We start from the raw sequence: 13,546 nt of genomic DNA, 5'->3' as shown, positions 1-13,546 counted from the left end.
TTATTCCAGTGTAAAATGGAACAAATGTTTGACTTTTTCTCAGTAGCTTCAACTCCAGAGGACACTCGAGAAGGGAAGAAAGATAAAGAAGGGGACCGGACCTCCGAGGAAGGCAAGCAGAAAGGCAAGGGCAGCAAACCTTTAATGCCTACCTCTACTATCCTTCGTCTTCTGGCAGAGTTGGTGAGGTCCTATGTTGGTATTGCTACCCTGATTGCAAACTACAGCTATACCGTGGGCCAGTCTGAGCTGATCAAAGAGGTAATATTTCTAGTTTTTCTTTTCAGTGTTATACTTTGATCATTTGGGTATCTCATAGACTGTTGGAAACTTGTGAATGTCAAGTTGAAAGAAAAGCTAGCCTTTTCACCATGGTGTGAAGAAACAGGTAATTGTAGGGTAATCACTTGTGAAATCTTCTGTATCTTAACAAGTTTTGACATTGATTTTTCTCCCTCCCTCCCTCCCTCCCTCCCTCCCTCCCTCTCTCTCTCTCTCCTGTGTGTGTGTTTGGAATTTCTTCTTGTGGTTGTGCTTTCTATTCTGTGAATGCATAATCTTTGGATCCATTCTGTTAATAGACATTTGAGTCATTTTTCTGTTTGGAAGTATGATAGTGCTGATAATGAACATTCTTATTCATGTTTATCTCTTGGGTGATATATGCCTAGGAGTATTATTGATGAGTTGTAGTGCTTGAATTTCTATAGCTTATGGTACCTAAAGTTTACCAGAATGGTCTGAGTGTGTATTACCATAAGCCTACAAGAGTTCTGATTGTTTCACCTTATACCATCACATGAAAGTCCATTTTTCTCATTCCAGTAGTTTTGTTAGTGGTTTTGTGGTTAGAATTTGCATTTCCTTGCTGACCATATATTCATATATTTTATTAGTTATTTGGGAAGTATCTGTTAAAGGTTGATTAGTTGGTGCGTGGATAGGTGAATGGTGAGACATTTTTGTTAAATTCCTGTGCTCATTCTTCCCATCCTTAGCTCTAGCCTACGGAAAGGCTGTAACTACACTTGAATGCCAAAAAAGCTCAGCTTCAAGTTTTTCATTTAGATTCCTTATATATATGTAAGCCAGGTGTGGTGGCGCACACCTTTAATCCCAGCACTTGGGAGGCAGATTGCTGTGAGTTCGAGGCCAACCTGGTTTATAAAGTTAGTCTAGGACAGCCAAGACAGCAGAGAAACCCTGTCTCCAGGAAAAAAAAAAGATTCCTTATATATTGTATATGTGAGCCCTTTTGGCCTTACATTCAATATTTAATACTCAGTTTTATATCAAAGATTTTATTCATATAAGTTGTACTTACAGTTTATGGAACAGAACCTTTAGCTATATGTAGAATTGGGTATTTTGCCTATTACACATCTAATATCTTATAGGTATGGTTAAGTTATTTACAAATACCATTGCTAATACTTGCCTTCAATTCAGAGTCATTAGTAGAAGTATTTCTTCAACGTAGGGAGAAAAGGATCAGAGATACAAGTAAAGGCACATTGCATTTGCATTGGGCCATAACTAAAGTGGATACCCTTTCTTGGGTTCTAAGCTAAGTGCTTGCTACTTCGTCACATTACTTTCCTAAATTGCAAATCTTTTAAGGATGTGCAATAATAATGACGTATGACATTACTTAGATTCAAGAAGTAGTTTTAGCTTTGTAGTTCATTGAGAATTAAATTTTGTTTCTATTAACTTGTTTTAAGCTTGCTTTGCCCAATTTTACAGGCTCTAGAATTCTAAACACAAACTTGACATAAAATCGATTAATAAAGAGTATGAGTAGAAGCCGTGCATGGTGGCACGTACCTGCAATCCCATCAATCCAGGAGGCAAAGGCAGATTGCTGTGAGTTCGAGGCCAACCTGGTCTACAAAGCAAGTCCAAGACAGCCAAGGCTACACAGAGAAATCCTGGCGAGGAAAAAAAAAGAGCATGTGAATTGACTGATGCTTAGTACATTTAGAATGTTATGCAGTCATCAGTTCTTACTTCCAAACTCTGCCTGAATAATACAACCCAGGGTTTGGTTTTTTTGTTTTTTTGTTTTTTTCATAAAAGTGAGATCAGAAGTTATAGAGAAAACAAAGAGTCTGCCTTAACTTACTTCCTGTATTGTTGGACATACTTTTGACTAAACTTTTGATGCAAGCTACTTTTCTTTAGGTCTCAAATTACCCATTTATCAGCTGGAGAAAATACTTGATTTGCTTCAGTTTATTGTATTAACTTGCTATAAACAATTCCATTAAAGTCACTCAAAAGTTTAAGAGGCCTTTTTGGTTAAAAGGATTCCAAATTTCAATCTACCATCGACTTTATGAGATCCAGCCTCACAATTTTTATTGTTACGAATTACCAAATATTGTTCTATATGGTGAAATCCTAGCCCTGGGGAAAATTAGTGGCCATTATAGTCTACATAGTAAGTTCTAGGCAATCAAGGGCCGCATGGTGTGAAGCCACATATCAAAAATATAACATAGAAAGCAAAATGACACTTTCATGAGTCTGTATTATGTGGTGAGAACTAGATGAGATCTGGAAGCTTTATGAAGCATCCTAAAGACTTTTGATTGTTTTTGTTACTCACCCAGCTTTTATCTTGGTTGACTTGAAGGAAAAAAACGTCTACTTTGCTGCTATATGAGTGATGTGGCTTAATTGCACTTGTGAGTAAATGTCACAATTAATGACTTTTCAGGACTGCAGTGTGCTAGCTTTTGTCCTGGACCACCTCCTCCCACACACCCAGAATGCAGAAGATAAGGACACACCTGCTCTGGCCCGTCTATTTCTTGCAAGTTTGGCTGCTGCGGGGAGTGGCACAGATGCCCAGGTGGCCTTAGTGAATGAAGTAAAAGCAGCCCTGGGACGGGCACTTGCTATGGCTGAGAGTACAGAGAAACATGCCAGGTAAAGTCCATGCCTGGCCTAGTGCTGATGAGATAGAGCATCTTACTCTATGGTCTAAGGCGTTCCTTGTACTTCAACATGAGTTGTGGTTATACCAACAATGTACATACAGTGTCTGGTCTTCATGATGAACTGATTATATTCAGAGGAAGTAGATAAAGCAGCTTTTTAACAAGGGGATGTTTTCACTATATTCAGACAAACAATGTTACCTTTTCTTTAGTAAACAAAGAATACTAACTAGAAAGGAATTTCTCTGTGTAGACATTTTTTTCCAGAAGAAAATGCAAAAACATAAGGATTACCTAAGGCAAGTTAGTAAAGATATCATTAAATATGGGCTATATTCACTTGACAGAGGTATTAAACTTTTCTCCCAGACTTCAGGCAGTGATGTGTATCATCAGTACTATCATGGAGTCCTGCCCTTCCACCTCCAGTTTCTACAGTAGTGCTACAACCAAGACTCAGCATAATGGCATGAACAACATCATTCGACTGTTCCTGAAGAAGGGACTAGTCAATGACCTGGCCAGAGTTCCTCACAGCCTAGACCTGTCAAGGTAAAGTAATGCCCTATCCTATATGGTTGGTTAGGAAGCGGCTGCTCCTGTAAGAAAACTTCATATGTGGGTGAAAGTTCTGATGTGCTTTCTGAAAATCAATGGATCTTAACTGGCTTAATGTTATTATTCTCAAAACTTTGTGAAATGGTGACGCCTGCTTTTTTACAAAAGAGATTGCCTTTTACATTTGGCACAGTTGTTTCCTTGTTTCCTTGTAGTACAGTCTAGCTTTACTCTGCTACTTCCTGTAAACTTACAGTTGACTCTTTAAACTACTGCAACAGTTTAAACTGGTCTTAGGCAATAGACATAGACATACTGTGTCATGTGGAAACACTTTTTAATTTACCATCAGTAATCCTTGTTGAGATTGACCACTAAGCTTGAGACCTACAATCCTAGAAGGGTTCTTGTCTCACCTGCCTTCCAAGTGCTAGGATTACACGTATACACATATCACACACAGCTAACATTTTAACTTTTTTAATTGTCTAAATCCTTCACACTCGGGTGAGGGTTAAGATCAGTAATAGCTCTAACTAACAGCACTATGTAACACTACTAGTTTATTTTTAAAAGTAAAATTTCCAAATTCAGTCATGTAATGCTGTATGTCTATATTTACATCTTCATAGCATTTTTGCTCCATTTGTCTGTTATTTTTCTGGAGTTCAGTTGGTAAAAATTAATTTTTTAAAATACACTTTTTAACCTCTAGCTACTATGTAATTGTTCCCAAAAACTGAAACATTTATATCCAAGAAATTTTCTATATAATGCTTAATATTCATATCTTCTATGTGTACTATGTTTATAGGCTCCCGGTTACTTTAATTATGCCTTCATAGCCTAGAAGAGTGCTTTGATCCAGGGTCTAGTGACGATCATAAATGGCGTTTGGATGTCAAATAATCTGTTTTTCTAGGGGGAGGGGATACATCTTCATTTGTAGAGTTTTGGTTAGCATGCATGAAGCTCCAGGTTTGATCCTCAACATTGCATAAATAAGGGTTAGTGGCAAATAACCATAACCCTACCTAGCACATAGAAGATTGAAGTAGGAGGGCCAGGAATTCAAGACCAGCCTAGGCTGCATGAAACACTGTCTCAAAAAAAAAAATCTATGCTTTTCTTTGCACATTTGACTGTGTTCAAGAAGTCAGGGTGAATGTTTTAGAGATGATCCCAAGTTTACATTTAAGTGAGAATGTTCCAAGTTAAACATTTTAAGGAAAAAAATGATAGCATATTTATACTCTTCACATCATCTCTGGGGACATGTAGATCAACTAGCATTCTTCAGTGATTTAAAGACTCCTACACTTATATCCGTATCACTGTAAATTCATTCTATATTCAGCATGCCTGTTAGTCCTTTACCATCAAAGTTGTTGGTACTAAACAGTTTGTCTTCCTATAATTATTGAAAGCCTTCTGGCTTGTTTGTGTTTTCCATGTTCTAGTCTTTAGATGTGTGCTGATGAGCTTTGATTCACTTTAGTGTTGGTTGGTATCGGAGGTCACTGTCAGATAATATGAGATTTCTAGACTAAAAGCTAGGCATGTGGTGGCATATGTCTATAATAACCCCATTACTTGGCAGTTGAAAGGGGAAGCAGAAGTATGTCACCCTCCTCTATATAGACTTTGATTATCCTGAGCTAACTACATGAGACTGTCTAGGACAAAAAGGATTTAAGGGGTTTAGAGATAGCTTTGTTTGGTTGATTAATTGGTTGGTTTTGTTTTTCCTTGATAGTCTGATAAGTAGTTTGCTATTTGCATGTGGTCATCCAGAATTTATTCTGGCTTCTACTCAAGAGTTTCTCATGTGCTTACCATGGTTTCATGAAATATGACATTGGTTTAACTTTTGCTTTACTGGGCTGTATTTTTAAACCAAATAGTATTCTAAACCCCAAGCGAAAGTCCTAGGCCTTGTGCCCATTTCTTAGTAGTTTCTATCATAAGAACTTTAGTTATACTTAGCAGATTAGCACCTAGTATTTCTATTGCTAGTTCTTGTGTCTTTCTTTGTCTCAGTCCGAATATGGCCAATACAGTCAATGCTGCTCTAAAACCTTTGGAAACACTTTCCCGGATTGTAAACCAGCCCAGTAGCCTTTTTGGCAGCAAGAGTGCTTCTAGCAAGAGCAAGTCTGAGCAGGATGCCCAAGGAGCCTCTCAGGACTCAAGTAGCCATCAGCAAGATCCAGGTAGGGAATCAGAACCAATCAAATAGAAAATTGGGTGGGTGGGAGTTGTTGCTTATGGAATTTAACTGTTCTAGCTTGGTGTTGTTTCCCTGGGAACTTGCTGGTCTTGCATAGTGCTGTGGGAATCTGCCCCATGAGGAATTCTTTCACATTCCAGCCTTGTTTGGCTTTCTTCACGTATAGCCTTGTCTTTTCCTTTGTCACCCATTCATTTATACTCTTGAGAATTTGTAAACTTGCCCAGGGAAGGGTCATTGTATTCATACTTGCCTCGTGGTGCCCAGCATATAAGCACCCTTTGATTATTATGTTGGTTGGTTGATTGTTTCAGGCGAGCCTGGGGAAGCAGAAGTACAGGAGGAGGATCATGATGTCACTCAGACAGAGGTGGCAGATGGGGATATCATGGATGGGGAGGCTGAGACCGACTCAGTGGTGATTGCTGGGCAGCCTGAGGTGCTCAGTTCACAAGAGATGCAGGTAGGGAGGCAAAGATCATTCCAGCATTCTTCTGCTGTGGTGTTGAACCAAACTCCCAGGTGGTGTGGGTGGGTGAGTACTTTAGTTCTTTGCCTCAATGCTGTCTTCAGAGGAGCACAGATATCCTTAGTAAATGTTTAGCAAATGTGTTTGAATTGTTTTAAAATGGGGGCTGCAGGCAGTGCCAGGGTGCCATGTACTGTGAAATGGTATAGATCCCTACAAGAATAGAGGAAATGTTAAAGTGGAAAGTTGACCTGAGGCCTTTGGGCCTTTGATTTACTTGGCTTTGGTTATTATTGAAAGCTACTTAGCACCACTTTGTGCCATACCACCAGACCTCACTGGGGTATTTAAATATTAATCTTCTAAAGATACCAAAGACCACATGATAATTTGGTAACAGTGCGTAAGAAATTTTGCCTATGAACCTTAGCTGCTGCTGCCTCAAAGGTATCTGTATGTATTCCTGGACAGTCTTTACTAAAGACCAACCTGATGACAGTTAACCAGGATGGACCCATTTGAAGGACAGTATGAGTGTGGATTTATTGGAGGCATGTGGTAGTCTTTTTTTAATAGCACCAAGTGTGTGATTTCTATGTAATATCCTATCACATTATCATAGAAATATGCTCCTTTGCTGGCTTGCTTTTTTTTTTTTAAGGATTTCAGTCCTAGCACAATGATAGTCTTGCATCCATATGTATGTTCTATTTCTCTCCAGGTTGAAAATGAGCTGGAGGACCTGATAGATGAGTTGCTTGAGAGGGATGGCGGATCTGGGAACAGTACAATTATAGGTGAGAGCCCCAGAACTGAGTATAGCCTCTTGCTTTGTCTCAGTCTCTCTTGGGAGGACCCTTTTTCTCACCATCTGCTTGCTCAGCTCTGCCTAAGGGCTCTTAGCCAGCTTAGATTGCTGCTTATCTTGATGTTGATGGTCTTAACAGAAGCAACATTTACAAGCTGTCTACAGACCTGTGGCAGGTCTGAAGTGTTGCCTGTGTGGGGTGGAGGTGGGGTGACCATCAGTATAGATGATAACATCAGGCACATCAAAAGAGTGTTTTGTTTGTTCATGGGGGCCTAGGAGAGGCTATAGGATGAGAAAATGCTTTTCTTTCTGTTCTTCAATGAAGTCCAGGGGCTTTTTGCCTCTGTGTCTCAATAATCATAGAAAGAGTGGTCATTCCTTTAAGGATGGCCCCTTTTAAGTCTCATATGGAAAATGACAAAGGTGACCAGCTGCCACCTCACTGTGAAGGTGTTTATGTTTTTATTTTACTGATCAAGAAAACCAAAGGATAAATGGAAGTAGACATATTCTTAAAGATACAAAGCTTTTTCACATCCATCGTACTCTGTGATTGCACAATTAGTGGGATTGGCAAGACAGATGTGATCATTCCATTTTACAGATGAGAAAACTGAGACTCAGACAGGTAAAGTGACTGGCCAAGCTCACCTAGATAGTTGACAGCAGAGAATCGAGGTATTCTCCCTCGTCGGAAAAAGAAAAAGGAGGAAAAAAACAAGCGTGGATATCTGTTAGGTGTACATAGCTACTTAGACGCACCCAGTCTGGAAAGGGAAGTCCTCTGTTGTTCAGTGAAGGCTCTGCTCTGTAACCTTCAGTGAGCAGAAGTGGAGAGGATGAATCACAAGAGGACGTGCTGATGGATGAAGCTCCTTCCAACCTCAGCCAAGCTTCCACCTTGCAGGCCAACCGAGAAGGTGAGAGTGCCGAGGCCAGAAAGGCCTCCCTTCTTGCCCTGCACGTCTGACAGACACTACACTAGGGTTTTCCTGGAGGCAGCTGCCCACATGTGCAGAATAAGGAAGCATCTGTCTGCATGCGCTGACATACACCATCCACTTTATCCTCAGCCAGTTTTTCAAATAACGTGTTACTACTGCTTGCCCAAAGTTTGTCACTTCTTACTTGGTTCGCTTTCTTCTCACCCACCTGCTGTCATCGCTCCAGATTCCCTCTTATCAACAGGATTCAGTCCTTAGCAAAATAGGACTGGAAAGGCAAGGGGGCACCAACAGACTTGGCCAAGCCCTACACCGTGGCTCCTCAAGCACGACCCTGGAGCCAGCTTCCACATTCAGCAACCCTGCTCAGCGTGTCGATGCATTGATTGGCACTCTCAGGAAATATGGGCTGGCTCACTAAGTCTGTACATCACCCTAGATCTGATTCTTCCTCTTTTAGAGTCAGATACCCTATCGCCTTCCCACTCAGTCTGCTGGCCTGCACAGTGGCCTGTTTTCTAGCTACTCAGTATAGTCCTCCAATGTGCTCCCTTTGTTTTAGATTCCATGAATATCCTGGACCCTGAGGATGAGGAGGAGCACACTCAGGAAGAGGACAGCAGTGGCAGTAACGAGGATGAGGATGATAGTCAGGATGAAGAGGAGGAGGAGGAGGAAGATGAGGAAGATGATCAGGTGAGGGGGGACTGTGTTTGGGTTGGTTCAGATGACCTCTTCCATGGGAACACAGAACTACAGAAAAACGGACACTCTGGGTTACTAGCTAGCCTCGTCGCCTCCCTCCCTCATGTGCTCATGTGGCCATGACACCAGGCTTCAGAAAACACTTACCTCCAGCAATTCTCCATCTCGTATTTTCCCTTAAGGAGGATGATGAAGGTGAAGAAGGAGATGAAGATGATGACGACGATGGTTCTGAGATGGAATTGGATGAGGATTACCCTGATATGAACGCTTCTCCCTTGGTCCGATTTGAGCGCTTTGACCGGGAGGATGATCTCATCATTGAGTTTGACAACATGTTCTCCAGTGCTAGTAAGATACAGGGGCTCAGCTGGGTTTTATCTATTGGTTCTTATACCCTTCTCTAGGGTAAGCCAAGTAGTGAACTAAAGCAGCCATCAATCTAATAGAGAACAACACTTCTTTTACTGTCCTGACATCCTGGGGCAAGGGATATCTGAATCCATCTCTCTGGATAGCATATCTTTGCAAGAAGGAATCGGAGGAGACTGCTCTTCTGTCTCCATCTCAGTAAACAGGGAGCCCTTAGAGCCTGGACAACTTGATGTTTTGCTTGATTGAAAAAAAAAATGAGACCAAGTCTGACTACATCAGGCACCTGAGTGCACACTGCAGTGACAGGGCAATCGATAATCCTTAATTCTGTAACGCTGGATCTCAAGGGTATGGATGGACACCGCAGAGCCTGGCATTAGGGAGTGGATTTTAATATATTCATCACGGATTCAACTGTTCAGGAGAGAGAATGAATCTCTCCACTCCTTCCCTATCAACATCAACGTTCCCTTGTAGCGACAAGTTCTTAGCCTCAAGCTGTCTTCATGGGACAGGTCTTACTTCAAGTTACAAGCATATCATAGCTGTGGAAACATTTAACAATTCTGGTCTGTTGTCTTGGCCATAATCTTTTACCTCTGAGCCTCAGTTTGTCACCTGTAAATGAAAAAGCATGAAGAGAAAAAGAAAATGAGCAGTAGATAATTTTCAAGATATTTCTATCATACTCTTAGTGGGGCTTTGTTTTGTTTTTTTGGGGGGGAGGTTTGTTTATTTATTTATATTGGTGTGTGTGTGTGTGTGTGTGTGTGTGTGTGTGTGTGTGTGTGTGTGTTTTTGTAATTCTTCCTTATATTTGATCCTTTGTCCATTCAACAACATGAATGTTTGAGATGTGCCTACTGGTCCTTTGTACTGAGAATAAGGTTGTAAAGAAAAATGCAGTTTTTACCTTTGATAGGAACTTGTAGTCTGTTAGGAATTAGAAATAAGCAAGCAGCACATTGTAGTACATAAAGAAAGCACAGAGTAAAGGTGTATCTAAGGAGTAATATCTTGAGCTGAGACGAAAAGAATGGGTGAGGAAGGAAAGCAGAGGGGAAGGCATGTGTCTGAAGGGCCTAGAAGCATCACTGATTCTGTTGAAAAGGGCTGGGGAAACACTAGTTTAGGATTTCTTTGAGGTGATGGCATAACCTATGGTATTAGAAACTGTAGATTAAGTGTGGGTATGAGGAAGAAAGGAGAAAGATGAGGTTTCCGTGTAAGTAAGTAAGGCCCAGGAGTCACGGTTCTACTTGAACAGCCATGAAAGAAATTTATTCGTGGCACTGACCCTCTTTGTGTATTGTCCTTGCAGCGGACATCCCCCCATCCCCAGGAAATATTCCTACCACCCACCCATTGATGGTACGCCATGCAGATCACAGTTCCCTGACACTGGGCAGTGGCTCTTCTACAACTCGTCTTACCCAGGGCATCGGTCGCAGTCAAAGGACTCTTAGACAGCTGACAGCCAATACAGGCCATACCATTCATGTTCACTACCCTGGAAATCGCCAGCCTAACCCTCCTCTTATACTTCAGAGGTGAGTTAGAAGCAGCATCTGTTGGACTCAATGGATCTCTTAAGAATTTTAAACTGAGCTTCAGTATTGCCTTGACCATAAAGATAAACATTCCCTCACAAATAAGATGTGTGTCCATAGTCCTTGTGGGAAGAATACCAAGCAAGTTTATATGACATTTTCTTTTACTTAAAAGTACTTCACAACCCTACAGTCCCAGCACCCAGGAAACTTAGGCAAGCTCACAAGGTTAGGTCAGCCTTGGCTACTATTTACATAATAAGACCCTGATGTATAATTCAGTAAGTATCTTATTTGCCAAGAATGTAACACTTTGGTGTAACTGAGACAAGGTCTATAACTTAGATCTGTGCTATAGAATTAAAATTTAGTAAGTGAAAAAGTTTCAAAATGGAATAATGGATGTAAGTGGCTTTAAGGTGTACAACAGAGGCATTATGCCCAATACATACAGTGTCTGGCATATAAAAGCTTTCTGGCAGCACTTAGGTGTTTAGGAACTATAAAATAATACAGTTTTAATTTCAAATAGAATTATCCAACTGGTATGCTAATCAGAATGGTAGTAAAAACTTAGAAACAGTATGATCAAGTCTATCCATAATCCTGTTAAATTTAGTAGGTCTACATGTACAATCTCATGGTAACAGGTTTCTATAGACTTAGAGTGAAACTGATACCTTGACACTACCCTACAGGTTGCTTGGTCCCTCAGCTGCTGCTGACATCCTTCAGCTGAGCAGCAGCCTTCCCTTACAAAGCCGAGGCCGGGCCCGCCTGCTAGTGGGCAATGATGATGTCCATATCATCGCCAGGTCTGACGATGAGCTGCTGGATGACTTCTTCCATGACCAGAGTACAGCTACTAGCCAAGCAGGCAAGTTTATGCAGTATGAGGGAGGATAACGCTGTTGTAGTCTTGTCCAGTCCTAAGGAGAAGAGCAGTAGCTTCTTGGAGAAAATACCTTTTGTAAGTGTCAGAACCACTTGTTGTCTGCCAGGTGTGTCGCTGTGAGTTTGGGGCCAGCCTGGTCTATAAAGTGAGTCCAGGACAGCCAAGGCTACACAGAGATACCCTGTCTTGAACTAACAAATAAACAAACAAAAACACTTGGTGACTTGGCCAAGAGCAACAGTGCTTCATTACCTCTGGGTACCTGTTATACACCAAACCTTGTCGCAGTCTGGTTTTAAGAAAATACTGCAGTTTTCAGGTCTATCAATGCTTTATATATAAAGCCAAGAGTTTCACTTCGTTTTGTTCTTCTAGGAACCCTGTCAAGCATCCCTACAGCTCTGACCCGATGGACAGAGGAATGTAAAGTTCTTGATGCCGAGAGCATGCATGACTGTGTTTCAGGTGTGTGGCAACTTTATTATCGAAAATAGTAATGAGCCTTCCAGTGCTAGGATGAGTATTCTGAGTTGTTCTGGTCCTCTGGCTGCTAGCTCTGCCTCTCTACTTCTCTTCAACCTTTCCAAAGCAGCCTCTGATCTTTGTCTTTTTCTTGTAGTGGTTAAAGTGCCCATTGTCAATCACCTGGAATTCTTGAGAGATGAGGAGCTAGAAGAGAGAAGGGAAAAACGTAGGAAACAACTGGCTGAGGAAGAAACAAAAATAATAGACAAAAGCAAAGAAGACAAGGAAAACAGAGATCAAAGTGCACAGGTGACTCCAAAGGGCTAAAGAGATGGACCATTTTGTCTTATGATTTTGCCATGCCTATAGTACTAAAACCACTAAAAAATTAGAATATTACATTGAACCTGGGGAATTGTTCATTCCAGATTGACTCTTCAATCATTTGGGTTTTAGGGTGAAAAAAAAAATCAAGCCTAGAAGTAAATTATTTCTCTATTATATTACTGACACCTTAACCAGAATGGTTCCTTGCACAACTTTGTAGTTTCTGTCTCTAAGGCCTAAAGATAGACCCTGAATCAGCCTGTGTTTTTGATTCTCAGTTCCGTATCACGGTGGACTTTGAGGGTGGAAAGCCTTAACTTTAGATACCCACATTCTAACGTTTAAGTTAGGTGTTATAAAATTTCCCCACCATGAAATCTTTTTCTCACATAACTAAATGTATATGCACAAAAGCTAATAGAAGCACAAAGAAATGAAGAATGGAGCAGAAGACAACTATAGTATACCCCACTTGGCAGTTAGGATGTTACATAAATTAAAAATAAGAACATAAGGAGCAGGAGATATCTTGGGTTTGGTTCCTAACACTCACATAACTGTTAAAACTGTAACTCCAGTTTCTTGTGATCCAAAGTCCTCTTTTGGTCTCAGCCTAGCCAAGAAAGCACAAAGCACCAAAGTTCATTTCAGTGAGATATGGACCCAAAGGAATAAGACAAAGAAAAAGAAAAAACACTAAAGATTACTAGAATTGTATCAGTGGTAAGATGCCCTGTGCACATACATACATGCAGGTACATGCTCCTACATATAAAAAGGAATGGGTTGGGGGATTAAGGTTTGATTCCAAACATGCTAACTAAATTGATTAGTTGAAACACTTAGAGGTATTTATAATAACAAGTTTGCTTTAACATTTCTATATATACAACTTTGCCTAAAAATGGTAACATTGTGTATGACTGACAGCACTAAAATGGTCATTAGATTACAGCTTAATGATAGAGTACTTCTCTGGCATGCGTAAGCTTTAATCGAGAGCAATATTCCAAAGCTAGAGTGGAAAAAATAAGAAACCCAAGGAAGAGAAATAGATGGAGCTAAGAGTTTCTTGCCTCACAGTTGTGCCCATTTCTAATGTGTTTCTTTTTTATTCTCTCATTGTTCATTTCCTACCCATCCCCATTGTTTTGTCTTTATGTAATGTAATGAATTCATTTTGGTGTGTTGCTGGAGATAAAAATCAGGACCTCACACATGGTAAATTTCAACACTCCTGCTGGGTTGTATTCCTAAGTCCTCTCCAAAGCT

The 13,546-nt window shown here is 40.6% G+C and overlaps 1 protein-coding gene across 22 annotated transcripts in view; it reads left to right on the top strand.

The window, feature by feature from the left end:
- HUWE1 (HECT, UBA and WWE domain containing E3 ubiquitin protein ligase 1) overlaps window positions 1–13,546 on the top strand; it is a 128,984-nt gene that overhangs the window by 92,459 nt on the left and 22,979 nt on the right. For 19 of the 22 annotated variants that reach the window (XM_084789992.1, XM_084790000.1, XM_084789996.1 and 16 more), the window contains 13 exons: window positions 44–261; window positions 2,723–2,934; window positions 3,315–3,497; window positions 5,544–5,716; window positions 6,048–6,196; window positions 6,924–6,999; window positions 7,835–7,933; window positions 8,520–8,653; window positions 8,845–9,013; window positions 10,359–10,587; window positions 11,286–11,464; window positions 11,858–11,947; window positions 12,102–12,256. In XM_084789992.1, coding sequence (XP_084646118.1) covers window positions 44–261; window positions 2,723–2,934; window positions 3,315–3,497; window positions 5,544–5,716; window positions 6,048–6,196; window positions 6,924–6,999; window positions 7,835–7,933; window positions 8,520–8,653; window positions 8,845–9,013; window positions 10,359–10,587; window positions 11,286–11,464; window positions 11,858–11,947; window positions 12,102–12,256 — 2,066 coding nt within the window. The remainder of the gene's footprint in view (window positions 1–43; window positions 262–2,722; window positions 2,935–3,314; window positions 3,498–5,543; window positions 5,717–6,047; window positions 6,197–6,923; window positions 7,000–7,834; window positions 7,934–8,519; window positions 8,654–8,844; window positions 9,014–10,358; window positions 10,588–11,285; window positions 11,465–11,857; window positions 11,948–12,101; window positions 12,257–13,546) is intronic. The other 3 variants (XM_084790001.1, XM_084789988.1, XM_084789995.1) reach the window with 3 other exon arrangements.

Source organism: Acomys minous, assembly GCF_964271855.1.
Source record: "Acomys minous genome assembly, chromosome: 7".
NCBI classification, from domain to species: Eukaryota; Metazoa; Chordata; class Mammalia; order Rodentia; family Muridae; genus Acomys; species Acomys minous.
Note: the sequence above shows the minus strand (reverse complement) of the source record. Positions and strands in the feature narration are given on the sequence as shown.